The following is a 22122-nucleotide window of genomic DNA, read 5'->3' on the forward strand; positions in this document are numbered from 1 at the left end:
AAGTGAGGGCGGGGTGGAGTTGAGCGGGGACGGCTGCGCAGGTAGTACCGTGGTTCAAGAGGCAGCAGCGGCCAGTGCTATGTATATAATGGTTGTGGTGCTTGCCTGCAGGGGGCGAGGACAGCGGTAATAGAGAGGCGTCACAGCAAGAGACAGCAAGATGCACCGTCGCTATAGGCGGGGCAGAGAGTGAGTTGTCGGGGTGAGGCAGCGACGACCGGGCGGTGATGCTCGTGGTCACGACTGCCTTCCGGGGTACTATCAGCTTATCAGCCTGCATTAGCCTGCGGCTTAGCTCCGGGAACTTTTCCCCACCCAAAATCTGCAGAGGCGCGACTGAGAAAGTTGCTGCTGCTGCTGCTGCTGCTTCTGGCTTCTGTCGCCCCCGAACATGACTCACGACGCGACGACTATGCGACAAGACAACGACTGTGAAGACTCCCGGTAGCATCAACTTCGCCCCTCTAACCCACCACACCCATCCCCGCCATCATGGAGGCGCCGCGCACCTCGGCCAAGCAGCAGGTCGTGGATCGCATCCCCGCGCGCATCAAGCACATCCAGTTCGGCATCTAGTAGGACACCACTGTGCCAACTCTACTCAAAGACGCATAGTAACACTCTCCAGTTCCAACCAGGACATCGTGAACCAGGCCGTCCTCGAAGTCTCGGACCGCAATGTCTACGACCTCCAGCCCGCCGCCGACGGCACGCGCTCCCTCACGGCCAACGGGCCCATGGACACGCACATGGGCATATCCAGCAAGCAGGGAAAGTGTGGAACCTGCGGAGAAGGCCTGGACAAGTGCAACGGTCACTTTGGCCACATCAAGCTTGCGCTGCCTGCATTCCACGTCGGATACCTGAAGCACATCATCGAGGTGCTCAACTGTATCTGCAAAGATTGTTCGCGCGTACTGCTGGATGAGGTGGAGCGACGGAGATACTTGCGCAGCATGCGCAGGCCAGACATGGACACGCTGCGAAAGGGCGCCGTCACCAAGAAGATCCTCGACGACTGCAGGAAGAAGAAGACGTGCCCCTACTGCGGCGCTTTGCAGGGTACCGTCAGAAAAGTGCCCGGCCATCCGCTCAAGATCATCCACAACCGATACGATGCCTTCAACCGATCCACGGCTAAGACGAAGAAGCCACCGGCAGGCAAGATCGAGTTTGACCAGTCCTTCGATGCCGCCAAATCCGCCAACCCAGACCTAGACAAACACCTGAAGAAGGCCGTAGACGATATGCATCCGCTGAGGACGCTCAATCTTTTCAAAAAAATCTCCCCGGAGGACTGCGAGCTCCTAGCCATGATACCCGAGGATGCGCGACCCGAGATGTTGATCTGGGAGTACATGCCTGTACCGCCCGTGGCGCTGCGCCCGTCAGTCATGCAGGAAGGTGGCGCCACCGAGGACGATGTGACCAACAAGATTGGAGACATCTGCCAGATCAGCAGTATAATACGCGCCGGTCTTGCGCGAGGCTTTCCACTTCAGATCTTGATGGAGCAGTGGGATTTCCTGCAGCTGCAGATAGCCATGTACATCAACAGCGACGCGCCTGGTCTGAAACAGCAAGGCTTGCAGAAGACTATGCGCGGTTTCTCTCAGCGCCTCAAGGGAAAGGGTGGGCGTTTCCGACAAAATCTTTCCGGAAAGCGTGTCGACTTTTCTGGACGTACTGTCATTGGTCCCGATCCAAATTTGAGCATTGACGAAGTCGCTGTCCCAGAGCGCATTGCGAAGAACCTCACGTACCCCGAAAAGGCCACACGATACAACATCGACAAGCTAAGGAGACTTGTGAAGAACGGGTCAAACAGATATCCCGGCGCCAACTACATTATTAGCGATCAAGGGCCGAACAAGGAGCCTAGCAAGACGTCACTTATCGGTCTTTCGCGATTCGACACAACCGGTGAGCGACTAGAGGGCGCCTCGAAGCGACTCAAGATCGGCGACATCGTCGAGCGCCATATTGAGGATGGCGACATTGTCCTCTTCAATCGACAACCGTCTCTACACAAGCTTAGTATTCTGAGTCATCGAGCGAAAGTACGACCATGGAGGACATTCCGATTGAACGAGTGTGTTTGCAATCCGTACAATGCCGATTTCGACGGTGACGAGATGAACTTGCACGTACCACAGACCGAGGAGGCGCGAACTGAAGCTACAGAGCTCATGGGCGTCAAGTACAACCTCGCAACCCCAAAGAACGGAACACCAATTATCGCAGCTATCCAAGATTTCATTACTGCAGCATATCTTCTAAGTAACAAGAACAACTTCTACGATCGACGGACATTCTGTCAGATCGTAAACTACATGTTCAACGGAGAAGGAGCTTTTGATCCAGATACAGGAAAGAAGCACCCTATCGACATTCCGCCTCCTGTGGTATGGAAGCCTCAAGCACTTTGGACTGGAAAGCAGGTCTTCAACCTTTTGATGAAGCCATACAAGGGCTGTAGAGTGCTGATCAACCTTGAAGCTGCATGCAAGCAGTTCAAGAACACCCCTGACCAGGCTCCTGATCTTAACGAGAACGATGCTTATCTTGTCATTCGCAATTCTGAAGTCATGTGCGGTGTCATGGACAAGGCCACTGTTGGTGATGGTAAGAAAGATTCCGTCTTTTATGTCATGATGCGAGATTTCGGCCCCGACCACGCCGTCCAGGGTATGAACAGATTGTCCAAGTTATCCGCGCGATGGCTTTCCAACAACGGCTTCTCTCTTGGTATTTCCGACGTCACCCCTGGAGAAAAGCTCAACAAGAAGAAGCAGGACCTTGTGCAAGAAGCCTACGCCAAGTGCGACAAGTTGATCAAAGATTTCAAGGAGGGAAAGCTGCAGCGCGATCCCGGTTGCGACGAAGAGCAGACGATGGAGAACAGGATAGGTGGTATCTTGTCCGGTGTTCGTCAAGCGGCTGGTGACATTTGTTTCGAAGAGCTCAGCAGATGGAATTCGCCCTTGCTCATGGCCAAGTGTGGTTCCAAGGGATCCAACATCAACGTTTCTCAAATGGTCGCTTCCGTCGGACAACAAATGATTGGCGGTGCTCGTGTCGCTGATGGATTCCACCATCGAACGCTACCCCACTTTCCCAAAGCCGCTCGTCAGCCTGCGTCAAAAGGTTTCGTTAGTAACAGTTTCTTCTCGGGACTGACACCATCCGAATTCATCTTTCACGCTATGAGTGGTCGTGAAGGTCTAGTCGATACAGCTGTCAAGACCGCCGAGACTGGTTACATGAGTAGACGATTGATGAAGTCACTGGAAGATCTTTCTGCACAATACGATGACACTGTCCGGAACTCGTCCGGGACTGTAGTCCAGTTCCAATATGGAGACGATAACCTCGATCCCGTGGACATGGAGGGCAAGGCCAAACCTGTGCACTTTGACAGGACATTCTCACATGCCGTCACATCGACCTGGGATAACTCTGAATCGGGATTGACGCCTGAAGAAGTCAAAGAGTACACAGAAGCAAGGCTGAACACCGAACGAAACAAGTACCCAAGATACAAGCTAGACGGTGTGACGCCGCTGGAGTATCGCGACAGGACCGACGCTGGCATCGACCAGAAGGAGTCTATGCGTGACTTCCTCGATACGGTTCAAGACTACGTTTTCAAGAAGGCAAAGAAGCTTGAGACTACCCTTGCTTACCTCGGGGTGGTACAACCGGATGGCAGAAAGGATAGAAAACAGTCAGCAGCTGATGCGGAGAAGTACAGTCTTGCCGATGGTATTGCAAAGATTTCACATAGCGCACTGGACGCCTTCATAACACTCTGTCTAACTAAATACCATCGATCACGAGTACAGCCCGGTCACGCTGTCGGGGCCATTGGTGCTCAGTCTATCGGTGAACCCGGAACGCAAATGACGCTGAAGACTTTCCATTTTGCTGGTGTCGCTGGTATGTCCATCACTCAAGGTGTGCCCCGTATCAAGGAAATTATCAACGCCTCCTCCACCATCTCAACACCTGTCATCGCCTGCGACCTTTCGAACAAGGTCTCTGAATCTGCGGCGCGAATCGTCAAAGCGCGTGTCGAAAAGACCTACCTTCGCGACGTCATTTCGTATGTTGAAGATGTCTGGCATCCTACCGGCGCGTACATTGCTATGCGCATCGACTGGGATACCATCAACCAGCTTTTCGTCGACGTCCAGCCCCACGAGATCGCCGCGGCGATCAACGCCCACAAACCCCTCAAATGGGGCAAAGCTGGCGCCCAAGTCCGCATATCCTCATCCATAATTCGCGTCGAAGTCCCCGACCCCAACGCAGCCAAGAAGCGTCCTACAAAGACAACACGCAACCACAAAGAATTCTTCGAACGCGTCCAGCAAGTAAAGGCACTTATCCCCGACGTCGTCATCAAGGGCTACCCAGACTGCTCTCGAGCCATCATCAAAAAGGAAAGCAGCCCCAACGCCCAAGGTCAATACGAATGTCAACTCCTCGTAGAAGGCTACGGTCTCAGCGACTGTATGACCACCCCAGGTATAGAACCTTACAGCACAAAGTCCAATCACGTCATGGAAGTCAAAACTGTCCTCGGCATCGAAGCTGCCCGTGCAACCATCGTGCGTGAAATCGGCGACGTCATGGGTAACATGGACATTGACCCTCGTCATATGCAGCTTTTGGCCGATGTCATGACGTTCAAGGGTGAAGTCTTTGGTATCACGCGTTTCGGTCTGCAGAAGACGCGTGATTCCGTCTTGCAGCTTGCATCGTTTGAGAAGACGCCTGATCATCTGTTCGAGGCAGCCGCGAGGGGCAAGACAGATACTATCGATGGTGTTAGTGAGTGTATCATTATGGGTCAGAGTGTCAAGCTCGGAACTGGGTCGATGCAAGTCGTCAGACCATTGTATCTTGGTGCTGAGGAGCTCAAGATCAAGAAGACTATGTTTGAAGAGGGTTGGGATGCTTTGTGATTGAGTTCTGATGGAAAGAGAGGGGAGTTGGGGTTGCAAGGGAGGTGAGAGATGTATGTATGCATGGGCTAGGCGTAAAGATCATCTGATTTGTTCGCGAAAATGGGGTTATCTGCATAGCGAGTAGGTAAAATTCACACATTTATTCAACCACTAGACATTGTGAGTTGGCAAGGTGATGACTTTTCGGAAAGTTGTATAAATAATGGACTCCAGTATCTTTCTTGATCTTGCGTTGCCATATTATGTCCAGATTTTGTTTTCTGATTCCGCATGCTGTCGTCAAAGTAACGACCGATCATGAGGATTACATGAACCCATGTAAGTTGTGGAGAGCAGGCGCATGATGTCTACAAGCTCACCATGTCGCGCGCCTTATTCCCTTATCCCCGTCTTCGGCGTGCTCCGGCGAACCAGCCGTAACATCATCATCAGCCATAAGCCCCTTGACCATGACGTCTCCAAACTCTTCATGATTAGCAAGCGCTCCGACATCGTGATATGTATGCATGGATTGGAGAGCAGGGTGCGGACGAAAACCCCGCCACAGCTTGCCCTGCCCCACAAGGCTGCATATCTCAACCCGCAAGCCGCAGCAGCAGCAGCAGCTCAGCTCGCTACAAGCTAGATAGAAGGATCCCATACCCTGTCAGCCCTATGTGGTATGGCAAGCCATGACAAGGGTGATAATCGGTGTCGCGCTTCGCGCCAGCGAGACGACGACCTTACGGTTCACCAACATGCGGTGTAAGAAAGGATAGGTAAGACCGTGCCGCAATTCTATAGTCGATTACTGTGGCGGTGTATGTGGCTAGTAATCTGTTCACCCGGCCGCAGGGTTACCGATAGAGTTCATTTACATACTGCTACTCCTACGGTGTAGCCCCTGCTGACCGTGGGGGTTCGCAACATCATTTTACTGGTTGATGGAACTCAGGGGTACGCAGGGCCTAGAAGCTGACTGCGACTGTACCATGAACATGATCGCTTTAAGCGAGTTGGTACCATTGTCGCGTGTCGTGCGGTTCCTCGTTTGGTGGTTCTGGCTACGGTGCATGAACGGTGAAGTGCGGCCGATCCAGCCTTACATGCTGCATGACGCTCTTCGGCTGTTGCCCGAACATCAGAAGTACTCCGGTCGGCCCGGGAGTATGATCATGCACTGTTACATCCGAGTTGACGATTTGGAGTCATTTGATTGAAGTCAGAGTTGACAGTAAGGAAAGGGTGGGAGATGTTTACATGACCAGCATGGAATTTGACTCGAAGCACCGTGCTTCAATGACGGACTAGAAGCAAGCCAATCTAATACAAGACCGAAAATGATATGAAGAATTGCAGAATGCGAGCTTATCCATACCAACTTTGGTTGAACAAGTGACCAAGAAGATGCAAACAACCACTGGATCTGTGTCGCCCTGCGACAGCCGACCCGTAAAGCATAACTGCTCCGAACCAAAAAAAAATGCCCAGATAAATTACAGAAGACCAGCGAGGAAACACGCCATGCGAACAGGTATGGAAACATACGACAATACTAGTGAGCGAGATTCAGGCCGGTTTTGATGGCGATGTACCGTTGGACCTGCAGCATCGTGCGTAAGGCGTGGATTGTGGCGTCGGCATAATCGAAAGGAACTGATACTGCCGCCCTTACTGCATATAGCGCAAAGCATTTTCTCATCCATGCCGATGCTTGCAAAGTCTCTTCTGAAGAGGAGTGCGGTGAGGATCGAGATGCTGCTGCGCCCACGAGAGCTACCCAGAGAAAAACGCCAGACAATTCGGAGCCCCAGCAGGTCTGGACTTTCGTCTTTCCAAGGGCGGAGTGTAAAGCTGATAGAAGTGTGCCGCTTTCAGTACTAGATCCAGATATGCCCGCGTGCATAATGTTTGCCGATTCCACAAGTGTTGCCCCATGAACTATCGATCTACAGTAGATCAAGGCGGCGATTCGACAGCTTTCGTAGACCCAATCTAGCGAGTGATCGTCCTCGGCTGAAGGCAATAAAAGCAGGTCAGAGTATATGTCCTGGAGTTCTGTGTCGCATAATGCCAACTGACCACTTGAGATCATATGAGGTTCTCCTTTGTGATTCCATCTTGCCAGAAATGTGTTGGTACACCTCTGCATCTTCCATATGATATCAGTTACGGCTGCGGAGTAGACTCGGTATGAAGGCGGCGTATGATTTTGGGGAGCTAAAAGCGGCGAGATGGGATTGTTGTGGTCAAGCCAGGCCTCAGAAGACGCTCGTGGTGTGAGTTCTGCGGACACGTCTTGTCCTCGACAGATGGCGAAGGTGAGCATAACCCTCGATAAGATTAGTCGATGGCAAGATCTAAGTATGCCTTACTCACAAAGTCATAAATGTCGCAATATTGGCACCTAGTCCGTCCTGTTGATTCCTCAAACAGGTCACCAAGCCATCCTGGTGTACACCAAATGCGTCTTCGTCGGGGCTTCCGATCTCGCTGATAAGCATATGGAGTATGCTAATTATGGTGGTATCATCGGTGTTCAAGCGGGTCCGAAACAATCCTAGAACCCTGGTCTTCGCATACACAGTAAGGTCACTGTCGTATAACAGGCCCTCATCAAGGTCTTGATAGACAAGTGTAGCGTGTACATGACTGAGGAATGAAAGGTGATTGCCGCAAACATACTGCATCCAAGCTTGGTCTGCATTCGTTAGTGGGTACATTTTGCAGAGATAATGCGCACGTACCGTAGCAGTAGAAGGTTGTAGCACGGATCCAATCACGCTTCAACTCACTGAAAGGCTCACGCCTCAATGCGTCGACCCCTGGAAAAGGATATCCAGAGACCTCCCCGAAGACTGGAGGCGTGCTATGAGCTGAAGCTTCGGCTATCGCAGAATGTATTCGAGCGGCAAGCACTCGCACAGGATGTGTGGAAGGTGATAGTGTATGGAACTCATAGCGATCCTGCTCCCATACAGTGTCATGGCGCCTTCCGGTTACAGGCGCCTGTGGAGTGTCTACCTGTGTTGTGTTACGAGAATCGCCTGTTCCTGGGCTGGGTGTGCGAGTCTTGATAACGGGTGTCCTGCTGCCTTCTCGGCTGCCACCTGTGTCCGTAGGCGATAACCCTTCACGATGTGTATACATAACATGTGACCGTACTCTTCTCATGGTTCCTCCAGTCTTGAAGTCATCTGGGTGACTGGCGACAACAAATTGGAGCGGAGGGCCTGGTGCAAGAGGAGGCTTGCGTTGGCGGTTGGGTCGTTTCTTGGTTGGCTTTGGATCGCTGGATGAAGCCATGTCGTAAAGAAAATCACAAGGTGTAAGTTGCTCCAGAGCTGTGAAGCGACTTGAACCGATGCTGCTTCAGACATTATGTATTGCTGGCAATGTTGGGTGATGGAGGTAGAGGGACGTGTAGGCAGTCGACCGATAACGTAAGATCCAGGTACCGTATGCGATGCTTCAGATCAGTGCTAACCTTCCCTGAAGCCACATGCCATAGCCACACTGGGACAGCGGTGGAACTCCAACCGGGCCCGTTGCCCATCTGAATTTCGGTTATTCCCATGCAACTGTGAATGGAAGACCATGTTTCAAGAACCACCCTCAAACTAAGCTGAGCCAGTAGCAACGATCCAAAATGGATCAAGCAATACACAAGGCGGACATGCTGTTTGCAGATGCTCATGATCAACGTGCGTCGCGCACGCCGGTATGACTGCCCTGCCACAACGAAACCCGAACAGATGCCAGACAGCGGAGCATATTCGCTCTCCCTGGCGAATGCGGTGAACGCCCACCCTTCCGTAGGAGTGCCGAGGTGCATCCTAAGCTCCCTGACCCGCAGAACGCTGCGGGAGGGAAGGAACAGCCTCAACGTAGTGCGTGGCTGATGCATGCAGCAACATCGTCGAGGACCGAGCGCCGGGAACGTGGACAGGCCTGTCACGGCATACAGACCGCTACAATAGCCATTGATGATGCCAAGAGTCCTAACTAAGAACCGTTGTGATCATGCAAGGTTCAGAAAGTACCGTTCAATGGGACATTGTGTACTCTACCAGCTTCTCATGTCTGATCCGAATGTCGATTTCGTCTCGTTGCGCCCACTTGGTCCAGAGATTCATTTTCAAGCACAACGATAAGACGAAGTTTTGTTCGAGCGGGCCCCATCATGCTTGTAGTTAATGAACCCATTTTCCCAGTTTAGTCTTAGCGTTGAGCCGCACCCCAGTCACTGCATGTAAGCTGCAGGTGCACGCGATGGAGACTGAAGCGGCTTTTGGTCATTGGGTCGCTATGAGCTTCTTGGAGACCGCTTGTCTAGTCGCATCATCCAATCGTAACTATAGCTCAAACTGTGAATCGCAGAAACGTTGATCATTCGAAGACGTCACCCTAAATGCAGGGGTGGTTACCCACTACTAGGTTATCAGCTAGGCGCGTCTGCCGTGCCTGTATCGTTAAAAAGCAACAGTTTGAACATTGCGATCTTGCATGCAAGATGCTGCGTGCTGGACCGGCAATCGCGTAGTCTTGGATGTGGTGGCTGTAAAGCCGTGCCGCATGACGTTTTGCTTCCCCAGAAAAGTATGTATAGTAGATCACTGCTACTTCAGATGATGTGAAGCGTGAGTTACCACTTATAAACACCTGCATCTGCCAGCAGTTGCTCGGAGTGGCCGTTCTTTGCTTTGTTGAAACACAAGAGCTGTAAGGAGAAATACCTCGGCAGGTAATGAGTGTGGGTCGTCGACGGCACGAAGCGTGCTGTGATTTCTGCTTGGAGTGCTACAGACTCGCTAATACACACGAGGAGTGGAGCAGTCTGCATACAAGACGTCGTTCTAGAGAGGCATCCATCGAAAACGGGTGATGGGCAGAGAGCTGCAAGCTATGGGTTGCCCACGCTCAATCGCCTAAACCTCCGTCAGTAGATGGGCGCATTGCATTGGAATATCCTCGAAACTACATCTGTAAGTCGTATCTGGCAGTCACCGTCCACATGAACTATAACGAGTTGGACATCCATGTCTTCAGAGGCGAACGCCTCGCCACGATGACTGTGCATGACGATTTGTCAGGGCGGTGTGGAGCAGGGGTGTACTCTGCGAGCTCCAATACGTTTTCACGCTGAATTATGTCTTTCTGTCTGTCAATTTTGACCTTATGTCGTTGCCATGTTAGAGTTGCTGAAGCGGGTGAAAATCATGAGGCGTAGTAGTGAAGAGAAGGAGCTCTGGCGTCCTGTGGTCGTGGCGGGTGAAAACGCACGGACGACAACAGTTAAGTGACATCACATGGCTGAGGGCAGAGCACACGACAACACCTTCTAGCAGCACGCGATTGGAACATGATGTACAAGTCTAAACCATGATATCGTACGCTGTGCAACATAGGTAGCAGAGCAGCTCGTAACTAGAGCCTATTCCTCGTTCCAAGGAATTTGTACCTTCTTCCATGACATTAAGCGATGTTTAGTGACAGTAGGAAGTATAGGAATACACGCGAAAACGCCGAAGAGTGACAGCACCATGCTGGGCCAACATTGTCCACGCCCTGGTCTTCTGTCTGTGCAAACATTGCCGCTCACCTTTCGTATAGGTGCAGCATCATGTCCTCTTATATCCTGTGATGTCACGCTTATGAAGTCGTAGACAGCGGATCTACGTGATCGCCTTCGAAAGCAGCCTTGCTGGGATCGTTCCGCCTCATGATGCCTTCGACAGGGCCGAGAAGTCGCTGGAAGCCATTCTTTCCGAGCGTTGCAACCTTGACCTCTGTCTTGCTGATGACTGATGCCGCACGAGGAGCATCATTGAGCAAGGCCAGCTCGCCGAAGTAATCGCCCTTTTTGTATTGGTTGACGGCGCTGTCTACGCCGCGCTTGAAGACCTGGGCTTCTCCGGATTCAAGGAGGAAGAAGGACTCGCCGACATCGCCTTCTTGAATGATGGTTGTTCCAGGAGGGTACTTTTTGGTTTCGAGAGCATCGGCAATCTTGGAACGCTCGTAGGGCGTTAGGGTGGACAGCAGAGGAACTTCCTCTAGGAAGCCTTCGTACATGCGTCGGCGCTGGAAGGCACTGTCCATGAGGATGCGACGGAAGGTAATGCGATCTAGCGCCCAGAGCGTGGATGGCTCTGTTGAGGTGACGGTTGCGGCACGGGGAGCGTTGTACATGAGAGCTAGCTCACCAAAAGAACCACCGGGTCCGACGGTGCCTACTTTGCTGCCAACACCATCCAAACCACCCTCAACCTTACCCGACTGGTTGACATAAATGTCGAATGAGCCCTTTTCGACGACGTAGAAGTAATCTCCCACGTCGCCTTGCTGAATGACCTTTATGCCCTTTGTTGGTATCGGCTTCTCGTGCAGCGCGCCGAGCACCATGGCTGACTGGTCGTCATCGAGATGTGAAAAGAGAAAGTTGCCCGAGACGGCAGACTTGAGGCGCGATAGCTGGTCCTGCGTCTTCTGGTGGAAAGGTGGGGTGAAGTTGTCGGCAGCACTCGAGGCGGGGTTGAGCGACTCAGCAGAGACGGAAGTGCGCCTGTTGGTGTTGTAGTTGCTGGGGAAGTTCTGGCCTTCGCCTGAAAGAGGCGGCATTTGGGTGATGTTATTCTTTGAGGAGCCGCCAAAGCCGCCAAAGTCGCCAAACGCGCTCGCACCCGAGTCGTTGTTGCTGCTGCGAGACCTGCTAAAGTCGACGGCTGCAAAGGTCGAGGCAGTGGGGGAGGTCATGGTGTCGTTTTCCTCCTCCTCTTCGAGACGCTGCATTGTGGATTTGGTGAAGCCGCTACCGCTGCTGGGGGAGGTGCTGAAGGGGTTGTTGCCGGGAAAGGTGTTCTCGGCACGGCCCTGGGGACTGGAGTGCTGTTGCGACAGCAGATATTCGGTTCGCTGCGACTCGAGACGGCGATTAAAGAAGTTTGCGCAGAACTGGAGGATGTCGTGGGGCTTGTGTTTGAGAATTTCGCGGTCGAGAGTGGAGATCTCGTTGGAGTAGTCAGGAGGGAGGGACATGAGGGCGGTGGTGATGAGGGGTCAAGCGCAGCTCTTTGACGTCGGTCGCGAGACGTGCAGGGATGGAGGCAGTAGAGCTGCGAGGGTCCGGACGTAGCGTCAGCGGCAAGACGGGCAGCGAGGTGGACAGGTGAGGTCTAAGCAGAGTGTATTGGGGAGTAAGGAACGCAATTGCACGCTGCAGGCTGTGGCTGTGGCTTTGGTCGCAGTAAGCGCGGTGAGGATGCGCAGGAAGAGGGGACTGGTGCGGGAGGGGATCACGAGTGTGGGATGGCGGGCAGGGCAGTTACTGGTAAGGATCGAGGCAAGCTTTCCTGGGGCTTATTATCTTCCAGAAGCCCTCTAGAAACACGCGCACGCTGTAGGCACCCACTGCGACATATAGGCGACGGCTGCCCGCTCTGGGAGATGCAATTGGGTGCCACCCGCATTGCCTGTCGTGACTCAAACGCTCAATGCGCTCTCGTAGCCACCGTGTAGGACAGCTATGATAGCTACCAGGCCGCCGATGCCAATCAAGCTGTGCTTTAGCTCCCGCCCATGGCCTGCTCGTAGACTGCATCTTGCACTAACAATATGCCACACCTGAGTCGTCAACTGTCAAGATAGGACAATGGATGTAGGCAGGTACGGCTCCAAGCTGTAATTGACAAAGACTGCCATCGGTTCATGTTCTCACACGCGCTTGGGACAGCTCTAGTCGCCGTGTTGACTTGGTTGCTGCATCGCAGTCGTGCTCGCGTCATCAAGTCGCGCACGCCGTGGTGCGCGTGCATTGTTCAGTTACTGCACTGCCAACAAGGATATTTCGGGTGGAAGCTATTTATCCCAAGTAAACAATTCCTTAGTGAATGCCGTCTTCCATCTTTCGCAATCAGAGCAACGAGAATTGGTTTCGACGATGAAGCATGACATGGATACGCGCAACCTTGTAATTGGCGGTGAGGCACTCAAACGCGGCGCAGGCGATGCGGTGAATCCATCCATGAATATGTTGAGACGCGCGGTGCAGCAAGAGGACGAAAACTCTGATAAAGAGGCGTCCCGGAGGGTATTTGAGATATAACGATAACAGAGACTTGTTGTCTGGTACCTAGGTACCATCTATGGGTAGCAGCTGCTCACGTGCGAACCCCGGAATTGCCCAGCTATCCCGACCGGACATGGCGATGACGCACAAAGCCGGCCATGTGAGGCGCACGAGCACGCGGAGCAAAACTGGAGGGGCCGTGATGTATTTGTGGGCTGCGAGAGGAAGCGACCGAATACGAATTGCATGCACGGCATAACTCGAGGGTGCACGCGGAGCTCAGAATTATGTAGAGTAGCTGCAATTGAGCACCATGCCAGTTGTCTTTCGTCATTGCACATGCTGGCCGTCGGTCCCGCGTGTTCTAGGGCTCGCGATGAACGGCATCACGCCAAGCTTCCCTGCCGCTAACAGCGCCGTCTTTAATCTTGCAGATTCCGTGCAATATCGCGTCCAAACAGCCTTCCAGCCTCGCCAATTCTGCATCTAAAAGTCGTCGCGCTCCTTGACCCTCTGCGCTTGTATATTGTCTCCGCTTCTGTTGGTCTGAAGAAACAGTCGCAAGCTTCGTCGCCCCAAACTGTCCGAGCGCGCACTGGCACTGGCTTGATCCTCAAGCCGCAAGCTAGCTCCACCCGAACGCAGCTCCTGATCCTGACTTACCAACCACCTCCACAACTGAACTACTCCTCCTCCCTGCGCCCAAGACAGGTCTTACTCCCTACTCCCACTTTTGCAATCCCCGATCCACGTCCATCGCTGCGCTGATATGGGCAAATATACCTTCACCTGGTTCGTTCGCGACTGCCTCAAGTCGCCCATCGCAACTGCTTACACGCGCGCAGGGAACACTCGGCCAATGAGGTCTTCGTGACTGGCACCTTCGATGACTGGAGGAAGACGGTCAAGCTAGAGAAGGAAGATGGCATCTTCAAGAAGACTGTCGAGCTGCCCAAAACCCACACCCAGTACAAGGTACGCAGCCGCCCATCGCATAGCATCGGCTGCCCCGTTTGCGCAAACTTTGCTAACACGTCTGCCGCAGTTCGTTGTGAATGGTAACTGGTGTACCAACGACAGCGCGCGCAAAGAAGACGACGGTCACGGCATCATCAACAACGTCCTCCTTCCCGAAGACATCGTCGACGAGGAGCCCGTCAACACCATGTCTTCTGCCGCGCCCGAGTCCACAACCGCTGCGCTAGCCGGTGCCGTGCCAAAGGAGAGCGAGAAGGAGGCCAAGACCAATGCATCCAACTCCCCCGTACCTGGCGCCTTCCCTGAGACACCCTACGCAGAGACACCTGGCAGCGAACCCCAGACCTTCAACGTCGCGCCCATCCCCGCTACCTCAGGTCTCGGCAACCCCATTAAGCTTGCGCCTGGCGAGCCCGTTCCTGAAGCGAGCACCCTTACAGATAACACTGTAGACTCAACTGTCAAGCACGACAAGGAGCTTGAGCAGGAGCCATCAGCACTCGGCATCTCGCCGCTCCCGGCCACCGCAGGTGCTGGTAACCCCATTCACCTTGCGCCTGGCGAGAAGGTGCCAGATGCCAGCACCTTCACTTCCAATACCGTCGACAGCACAATCAACACCGACGCCTCATCTTATGACAAGGCCGATGCTCTTCCCCCACTCGCCTTCACCCCTCAAGCTGAGCGCGACGCCAATGGTGGCATGTTTGGCATTCCTCCAGTCATGGGCAACATGATTCCAGAGTCAAGCCTGCCAATGGGTGCAGATGCCAAGGTTGAGCAAGACACCGGCGTCACGATTCAGTCCTCAGCCACCCAGAGCACCACCGCCCAACTCGCCGGCCAGGTTCCCAAGGAGCCTCGTGGTGTCCCCGAGACCGTGACTGACAGCCAACAAGAGGCCCACGTTGACCCTGAGGCGTCCGCCAACCCAGAAGCCGTTCAGGACAAGAAGGAGGTCGAGCACGAGTTGAAGGAGAAGGTATCCGAAGCGCCTGCAGCCAGTGGAGATGCTGGTCTGAGCGACACTGCCAAAGCGGCCGCTGCTACTGCTGCTGCAGGCGCCGCTGCTGGTGCGGGTCTCTTCACTGCGGCCGTCTACTCTGCCAAAGAGAAGGCCGCTGAGGCTACTGGCATGACTGGTCCCAGCACCAGCACTGCTGACGAGGTTCCTTCCATCGTCGCTGAGAGCCAGAACACAGCCCATGCTGAGCCAGAAGCAGCAGCTAGCCCTGAGGTTGTTGCTGAGAAGTCGGTAATGGAGAAGGAGCTACTCAGCGAAGTTCCCAAGACCAACGAAACCGGAGAGCCTGCCCCCGCTATTGCCAGCGCCACCACCACTACTGCGGAGGACGTACCCTCCGTTGTCGCTGAGAGCCAGACCGCAGCCCACGCTGCGCCAGAGGCGGCCGCCAGCCCTGAGGCTGTTGCTGAGAAGTCGGCTATGGAGCAGGAACTACTCAGCGAGGTTCCCAAGACCACCGAGACAGGTCTCCCTGCCCCGGCTATTGCCATCCCAGCTGTCGTTTCCGAGAGCCAGAAAGAGGCACATGCAAGCCCAGAAGCAGCATCCAGCCCCGAGGTTGTCGCAGAGAAGACCGCTATGGAGTCTGAGCTATTGCGCGAGGTTCCTAAGGCCAACGAATCTGGTGAGCCAGCGCCCGCTGTCTCCGCTGCCACAGCTACCACCGCTCCTGTAGCTCAATCAGAGACTGTTTCTCGCGATGTACCCGAGGTTGTTGCTGATAGCCAACACGGGGCGCATGTTAGCCCCGAGGCTGCTGCTAACAGTGAGGCTGTTGCTGAGAAGTCAGCCGTAGAATCTGAGCTACTTGAAAAGCTCCCAAGATCCGATGAAGCGGGTGAGCCAGCCCCCGCACTGACTGCTGCGACTACCGCGACTGCACCTGTCGCTGCTGCTGCTGCTGCCACTGCAATTCCATCTGGCACAGCCAATGAGTCTGTCAACGAAGCCGTCGCTCGTGAGGTTCCCAACGTCGTCGCCGAGAGCCAAAAGGAAGCCCATGCTAGTCCTGAGGCCGCCACCAACGCTGAGGCAGTTAGCGAGAAGCGTGCTATGGAGACTGAACTTCTTAACGAAGTAAAGTCGACTGACGCTACTGGCGAGCCCGCTCCCAACGCTGCTGCCGGTCTCTCTGATGAGGCTCTTGTTGATTCAAAGCCACTCAAGTCTTCTAGCGAGCCCAATGCTCTCAACGCGCCCGCATCCGAGCCTGCTCAGCCGCCGAACGCTAGGCCCATCGATTCCAGCACCGACGTTGCATTCAACAAGCAAGCGCCAACTACCACCGAGCAGACCCAGCCAACCGTCACTACTGGTGTAGAAACAAGCAAGACTGAGGCTACAAGCTCCGCCCCAGCTGCACAGCTGGCACCAGAATCTCCTGCCAAGAACCTCAGGAAAGACTCAGACGTATCTCCCAAGGGCACACCTGGTAGCCAGAGCATCGCTTCGGGTGCCGATGACAAGAAGAAGAAGCGTCGCTCTTTCTTCGGCAAGATCAAGGACAAGCTTTCCAGCAAGGACAAGCACTAGATGGATCATCCGTTTCTTGTCTGCACATTTAGGCCGTCTTCATCCATCATGAGGGTCTTTGGAGCTTCGTAATACCCGGGGTCCATGCGCTGTGCTTCCTACCCCTCCTGTTCATCGTTCGTCACGGAGTTTGTGCTTTTGGTCTATACCATTTCCTTCCTGTGTCTGACATGTTCCATAGCAATCTGTTGCGTCATTTCTGTTCATATGCATCTCGAGAAGCAGGCGAGCTTGGGGTAGACGAAAGAGATTGCAGTCATAATATACCTGGGCTAGTTGGGATAAGTTGGTCAATGTCAAGAGATATGGGATGTTGACAGACCAACGGGATTGTATTTAATTTGCTAATGATGATGGGTTAGAATTGCTTCACAATCATCTCCTCTTTCTACTCTCATCACTCTTATTAGCCGTCATCAGCCAAATGGGCTTCACCCTGATCAAGCGATGTATTCGAAGCGACTGACGCTCTGTGAGGTCAGATCAAATTCCCAACGCCGTCCAATTTGGCGTCGCTCACGGCATGCATTCACTGCATGATTTACTCTCATCTGCAGAGACTGTTCATGGCAGCACTGTACACTCACTTAGAACTCATCGGTACTGTACAAGAAGATCCCTTAAAACCAACCGTATCATAACATAGTTCTGCAAAGATTATTAAAAACAACCGACAGCCGTTCAACTGTAACAACAACACAAGTTTAACGTTGACAAAAGCTCGAATCAAAAGTCAAATGAATGATCGAACGCAGTAACACAATCAACGCGAAGACCAGCCATACTATGTTACACCGTCCTTCCTCTAGAGGTACTGGGAACCGGGACACCCAGATTTCACAGCAACAACGTGAGCAGTATAGCGCTCTAATCAACAATCAGCGTCTCGCACCTCCACGTTACATTCGAGCCCGCTACGGGGCTGCAGCGGAGCTATCTCAGATGATTGACGAACATGTGGCATCATGGCAATTCTCACAAGCGTCAGACGATCGACCGACGAGCAAAGGCACCGTGATTGTCGATTGGGATGGCAGTGGGTATCCCGCAATTTCTTACCGAAGAAAGGCGACTGTGGTGGAAAAGGTTTTAGTGCCTCAGTTGGCACCCGCTCCCCTAAACTGCAAAGCTAGCAGCTTAGGAAAGGCGTATGCAAAGCAGGGCCGCAGGAGTGCAGCGGCCTGTACGCAGAAATCCCTACCATCTCTGCCCACAGACGAACCAGTCTCTAAGCAAACTAAACGCAAGTCCTTGCCTGCCGGAACTTCTGGTCCTTTTGTGTGGCACGACTCTGTCGTTTCAGAAGCTTCCAATCCATCGCGACGCCAAGCTCAATACTTCGCAGCTCCCCCATCGATTCAGTCACCAGTAGACCCTCAACACGCACAGTATGCAACCGGAGATGGCTTTACAGCTGACTATCACCCACCTCGCTACTCCAAAACTCTAGACTCACTCCGCCGTCCCTATATAACAGGCTACGACCAGATGACAAGTTTTAGATATGACTATGATGGGCATATCTTCCACGCGCATCGTTCCCCATCAAACTCCATTTCGTCTCCCCGCTGGTCCGCGCATTCAGATTACTTCGGCGGTGATGTGGATGAATATGATCCGCAAGCAGAATTGCGTATCGAAGATAAGGAGCTTTTGTCTTTGTCGGCTGGGGAAGGCCGAAAAAGATATAGCATGGGTAGATTTGTAGAAAAGGTTTTGTTCAAGCTGAATGGATTGGGATTGATGGAGAAACTGAGTTGTGATAGGAAGGCGGCTAGAGAGGGAGGGGCCTCTTGGCACGAAGCCGGGTATCATACTTGACAATTAATTGCTAATCTTTTGAACATGCGACTCCATGATGGGGTCTTGGTGGAAGTGATTTACATGCCACTAAGGATTAGTTGTTGTGCTCGTTATGGTTGCAAGTGAGTGGAAATGACTCATTGTGGCTTTCGAGCGACTGCGCCTCGTCTGAGCGGACACGTGACTCAGTATTGCACATGCGCTCTCTCAAATGCCAACCTTCCCATTCTTACTATATAACACATTAATGTCTCAGTTGATCCGATCAGCAAGACTGTTTCCCATCACTCTTTCACCTCAATACGAGAAGTGAATTTAACCCTCCTACCACAGACTCTTCATCTTACCTAGCTCGAGACTTCCCAACAAGCAATAGAAAAGGCGATGACAAAAATGGCTTCAGAACTGCGGACTGTGTTCCCGTGTAACACATGTTCTCTTACATACACAACAAGTGCGCTCCAGCGTGCACACATGCAACAGCCTTGGCAGTAAGATGGCACTGAGCATAAGAACTAGTATTCACAACACTGACAGTTATGCACAGTGTGTGCAACCTAAAACGCAAGGTAGCTGGGTTACCATTCATGACCGAGCAAGAGTTCGAGGTGCAAGAATGCAAGAGCGAAGAAGTCACACACCGACCAAGAAACAACGATGATACTATGTTACGGAAGCCGCGGACAATATTGTACAACGACAACATCAAGAAGGACACCAATTCCGAAGCCTATGTTGAAGGCATACCTGATGATCATTCCGGGAAGGCGCCTTCAACACAATGTCTCTTCTGCCCTTTCCTCACTTCCACTTATACAACAGCCCTAGAGCACATGTCCACCCACCATGGCCTCTTCATCCCATCGCTCTCAGCACTTTACTCCCTGGATTCTCTGCTCTCATACCTAGCATTAATAGTCTTTGAATACCACGAATGTCTATACTGCGGACAAGAGAAAGCCACTGTCGAAGCTGTGCAAACGCACATGCGAGACAAGGGACACTGCATGATCGACATGTCTGAACTCGGCGATTTCTGGGATCTCGAAGCAGATCAAGAGAATAAGGATGGCCAGACAGATGCGACCGTTACGAGGCTCCCAAAGATGGAGAGACGTCTGCCATCCATGTTGATCAGCAACTCTCGACACAGTCGTGGTGATGAGACAACATCGAAACCTATCAGACGAAGACACGCGCATTCACGGCACTTGTCCAACAAAACTACTGCCATCGCTCAAGCAGAGCACCAAGATCAGGATACTCCAATGAACTCATCATCAAGACAACTAGCTTTGAGAGCCACTAACAATGACCCTCATCTCATCACCACCCCACGTACAGCACAAGGTCTCGCCGGTCTCTCGGACCACCAAATCCTTGCACTTCAAATGGTGGACTGGAAGATGAAGAGTAGAGAAGAGAGTGCAAAGGCAAGAGTACGGTATGCGGCACAACAACAGCCAGTGAAGGCTATGTATTATAAGACGGAGAACCCAGTATACCAGGCTGGATGAATGATCAGGGTAGCGTACGAGAGTCATAGAGTGGTGGTGCAGCTTATACATGCTGTCTTGTAAACTATTGAGTGTAATGCACAGAAAGCTTAGGGACTATACGCTTCGGAACAAAACAGTGTCATGGCTTGGAGATGGAACATATGTATACAGTGATGCTTTTTCAGTAAAGTTCCAAGTCTACTACATTGCCAATCTAGCAGCTACGCGCTATGATTACCAAGAAAGTGTGATGTATCCGAAAACACATGAAGACGGTAAAAGTCTACATCTACTTCTCCTTTAAGAAGTCAAGGTATCCTAAGAGAAGTCACGCGTGCGTGTCTACAGGTCTGGTCCATCACGTTTGCTGATCCACAGGTTCAGATCAGCGCCATCAATGATACAAAGATCCTCGTCAACCTCCATGGCATCATCATCCCTGGCCGTCATCTCGTCAACCTCGTCCTCGTATGATTGATCCGGCTCCTCTAAGTTCATGACTTTGAAGTCGCTCAAATCGCCAATGTCGAATACTTCCACATGCGAACCGATGTTGCGGACACCAGGCATAGCAGCCACGAGACCTTGTAGTAGAGCGTTGCCTCTACAGTGCTCATGTATGCGCGAGGACTCGTAGTAGAAGGTGGGAAGCTCCGAAAGGCTAGATACCGATGCAGACGGTTCATCAGCGGCTGCACCTGAACCCTTCTTGTTCCTTCCCTTACCCCTAATTTTTTTTCTTTCTTCCCTTAGCCGCGGCGAGATTGATGTCCTCCAAGCCACCCTTGAAGGAGAAGTCGAAGAGCGCCTGTGTATCCAGCCTAGTTTTATCCCAGTGGGGACTGTTGCGGACTTGAGCCAGGTATTGAGTTGTGTTGACCTTGAAGGCATCCGTGCGCTTCGGACCAAGGACGATGAAGTGTTCAGGATGCTGTTTAAAGTGCCAGGCGAAGCGCAACATATGCTTTGTAAGGTTTGCGGGGTCAAATTGTGGGCCTAGGGTAGCGTGACGGTCATACTCCATGCAGGCGAGTGTATACGCGGCCTGGAGGGGCGTGTCGTTGTTGTTGAGGCGGGCAGCAAGGTTGGCAAGTAGGCGGGTACAGGTTTGACGATGGTGTTTAGAGAAGTTGAGATTAACCTCTACTGAAGAACAGAAGTAGGCAAGAATCATCTGCTCATTCCATTATTGCATGGGAATGTTATTCTTGAGGGCGATCATGATGTCGCCTCGGTATTTGAGGATGCCGGCGAAAGTCGCACCTTTGTTGACATTGTCGCTGTCGCGCTATTAGAAGAAATAATGAAGATAGTCAGAAAACTCACACTTTGATGTGGGAAGAATTGATGCTGCGCTGAGGGCTCAAGGATAGTATCGAGAGAAAGAGTAATGTGAGGCTTTACACCGGCTGAAATATACTCCGTTCTACGGCGAAGCAGCTCTGCTAGAGCAGCCTTATCGTCGAAGGTGAGCGGCGGTAAGATTGCCGTGACGGTGAACACTGAGGCGGTCTGGAATGTGGTAGTGGCAGTGGTGGTCAATATAATCGGGTCGCGAGAGAAGATGATCAGGGAGACAGAGATAGGGCGAAAAACGCAGGCTATATACTTGCTAGTGGCTATAAGACCATGTGATCGCGACATAAGCCATGGCTCTGTCATCTGTTGCAAGTGGGGTAGACAAAGTGAAAGTAAACGATATGTTACAGAGAACAGCAGTAAAACGAGATCTCACAATACGGATAAAGGCAAGATCCGTATCACAGTAGAATCGCTATCGAGAACGAGGAGAACAAAAAAAAGAGGAATGTCTCTTGCCCAGTTAGCTCCAAACATAGAAGCAAAAAAATGGTATTTGATCTTTGAAGCGGCTTCTGCCATCTCTTGAGTGCCTAGGTAGCGCCTCGAAAGAGATGACAGACCCTGACGTGGCGGGGGCTCAAACTAGCGACCAAGTTCAAACCCCCTACCTGTTCAAGTGAGTAAAGCTGCTGATGATGGATGGGGTACTTAGACTATAGCTGCTGTGTTGGTTAGTGATTGTAATCCTAGAATATTACCTTTAAATACCCACCCCAAAGCTAGATCACAGTATTTATAGCAGTGACAGACGTGGATAGGGCGTCTGAAGGCGGTCGCTGCGCGGTTGCAGGTCAAGTGAGTGAGCGACACCTGAGTGAGTGCGTAAAGCGCAAACTAAGCGAGAGAATCAAGCCTCGCAAGCATCTGATGAGGGAACTCAAACCGGAAGTCGTCCAGCGAGAG

At 52.5% G+C, this 22122-nt stretch overlaps 7 protein-coding genes across 7 annotated transcripts; 4 read left to right on the plus strand and 3 right to left on the minus strand.

The window, feature by feature from the left end:
• Positions 1 to 492: 492 nt before the first annotated feature.
• Positions 493 to 5598, plus strand: GT037_005879 (beta and beta-prime subunits of dna dependent rna-polymerase; the record flags this gene model as incomplete). The annotated part of the gene is made up of 3 exons (XM_038930926.1): positions 493 to 575; positions 629 to 4966; positions 5388 to 5598. 3 exons carry the CDS (start codon positions 493 to 495, stop codon positions 5596 to 5598), a joined length of 4632 nt encoding a protein of 1543 aa, XP_038786615.1.
• Positions 5599 to 6507: 909 nt separating this feature from the next.
• On the minus strand, positions 6508 to 8258 carry GT037_005880 (uncharacterized protein; the record flags this gene model as incomplete). The annotated part of the gene is made up of 3 exons (XM_038930927.1): positions 6508 to 7285; positions 7332 to 7653; positions 7700 to 8258. 3 exons carry the CDS (start codon positions 8256 to 8258, stop codon positions 6508 to 6510), a joined length of 1659 nt encoding a protein of 552 aa, XP_038786616.1.
• A 2346-nt stretch (positions 8259 to 10604) lies between these two features.
• GT037_005881 (camp-dependent protein kinase regulatory subunit) lies at positions 10605 to 11990 on the minus strand (the record flags this gene model as incomplete). Its single annotated transcript, XM_038930928.1, has 1 exon — positions 10605 to 11990. The coding sequence occupies one exon, from the start codon at positions 11988 to 11990 to the stop codon at positions 10605 to 10607; it is 1386 nt and encodes a 461-aa protein (XP_038786617.1).
• Positions 11991 to 12840: 850 nt separating this feature from the next.
• On the plus strand, positions 12841 to 16555 carry GT037_005882 (uncharacterized protein; the record flags this gene model as incomplete). The annotated part of the gene is made up of 4 exons (XM_038930929.1): positions 12841 to 13041; positions 13650 to 13771; positions 13866 to 13995; positions 14066 to 16555. Coding segments are annotated over 4 exons (2943 nt in total), but the record flags the coding sequence as incomplete, so codon positions are not given.
• Positions 16556 to 17497: 942 nt separating this feature from the next.
• On the plus strand, positions 17498 to 18333 carry GT037_005883 (uncharacterized protein; the record flags this gene model as incomplete). The annotated part of the gene is made up of 2 exons (XM_038930930.1): positions 17498 to 18247; positions 18322 to 18333. 2 exons carry the CDS (start codon positions 17498 to 17500, stop codon positions 18331 to 18333), a joined length of 762 nt encoding a protein of 253 aa, XP_038786619.1.
• A 418-nt stretch (positions 18334 to 18751) lies between these two features.
• Positions 18752 to 19875, plus strand: GT037_005884 (uncharacterized protein; the record flags this gene model as incomplete). Its single annotated transcript, XM_038930931.1, has 2 exons — positions 18752 to 18849; positions 18906 to 19875. The coding sequence occupies 2 exons, from the start codon at positions 18752 to 18754 to the stop codon at positions 19873 to 19875; spliced, it is 1068 nt and encodes a 355-aa protein (XP_038786620.1).
• A 324-nt stretch (positions 19876 to 20199) lies between these two features.
• On the minus strand, positions 20200 to 21031 carry GT037_005885 (uncharacterized protein; the record flags this gene model as incomplete). Its single annotated transcript, XM_038930932.1, has 2 exons — positions 20200 to 20555; positions 20641 to 21031. 2 exons carry the CDS (start codon positions 21029 to 21031, stop codon positions 20200 to 20202), a joined length of 747 nt encoding a protein of 248 aa, XP_038786621.1.
• Positions 21032 to 22122: the final 1091 nt, after the last annotated feature.

The sequence above is a fragment of the Alternaria burnsii genome (genome assembly GCF_013036055.1).
Source record: "Alternaria burnsii strain CBS107.38 chromosome Unknown 732, whole genome shotgun sequence".
Lineage (NCBI taxonomy): Eukaryota > Fungi > Ascomycota > Dothideomycetes > Pleosporales > Pleosporaceae > Alternaria > Alternaria burnsii.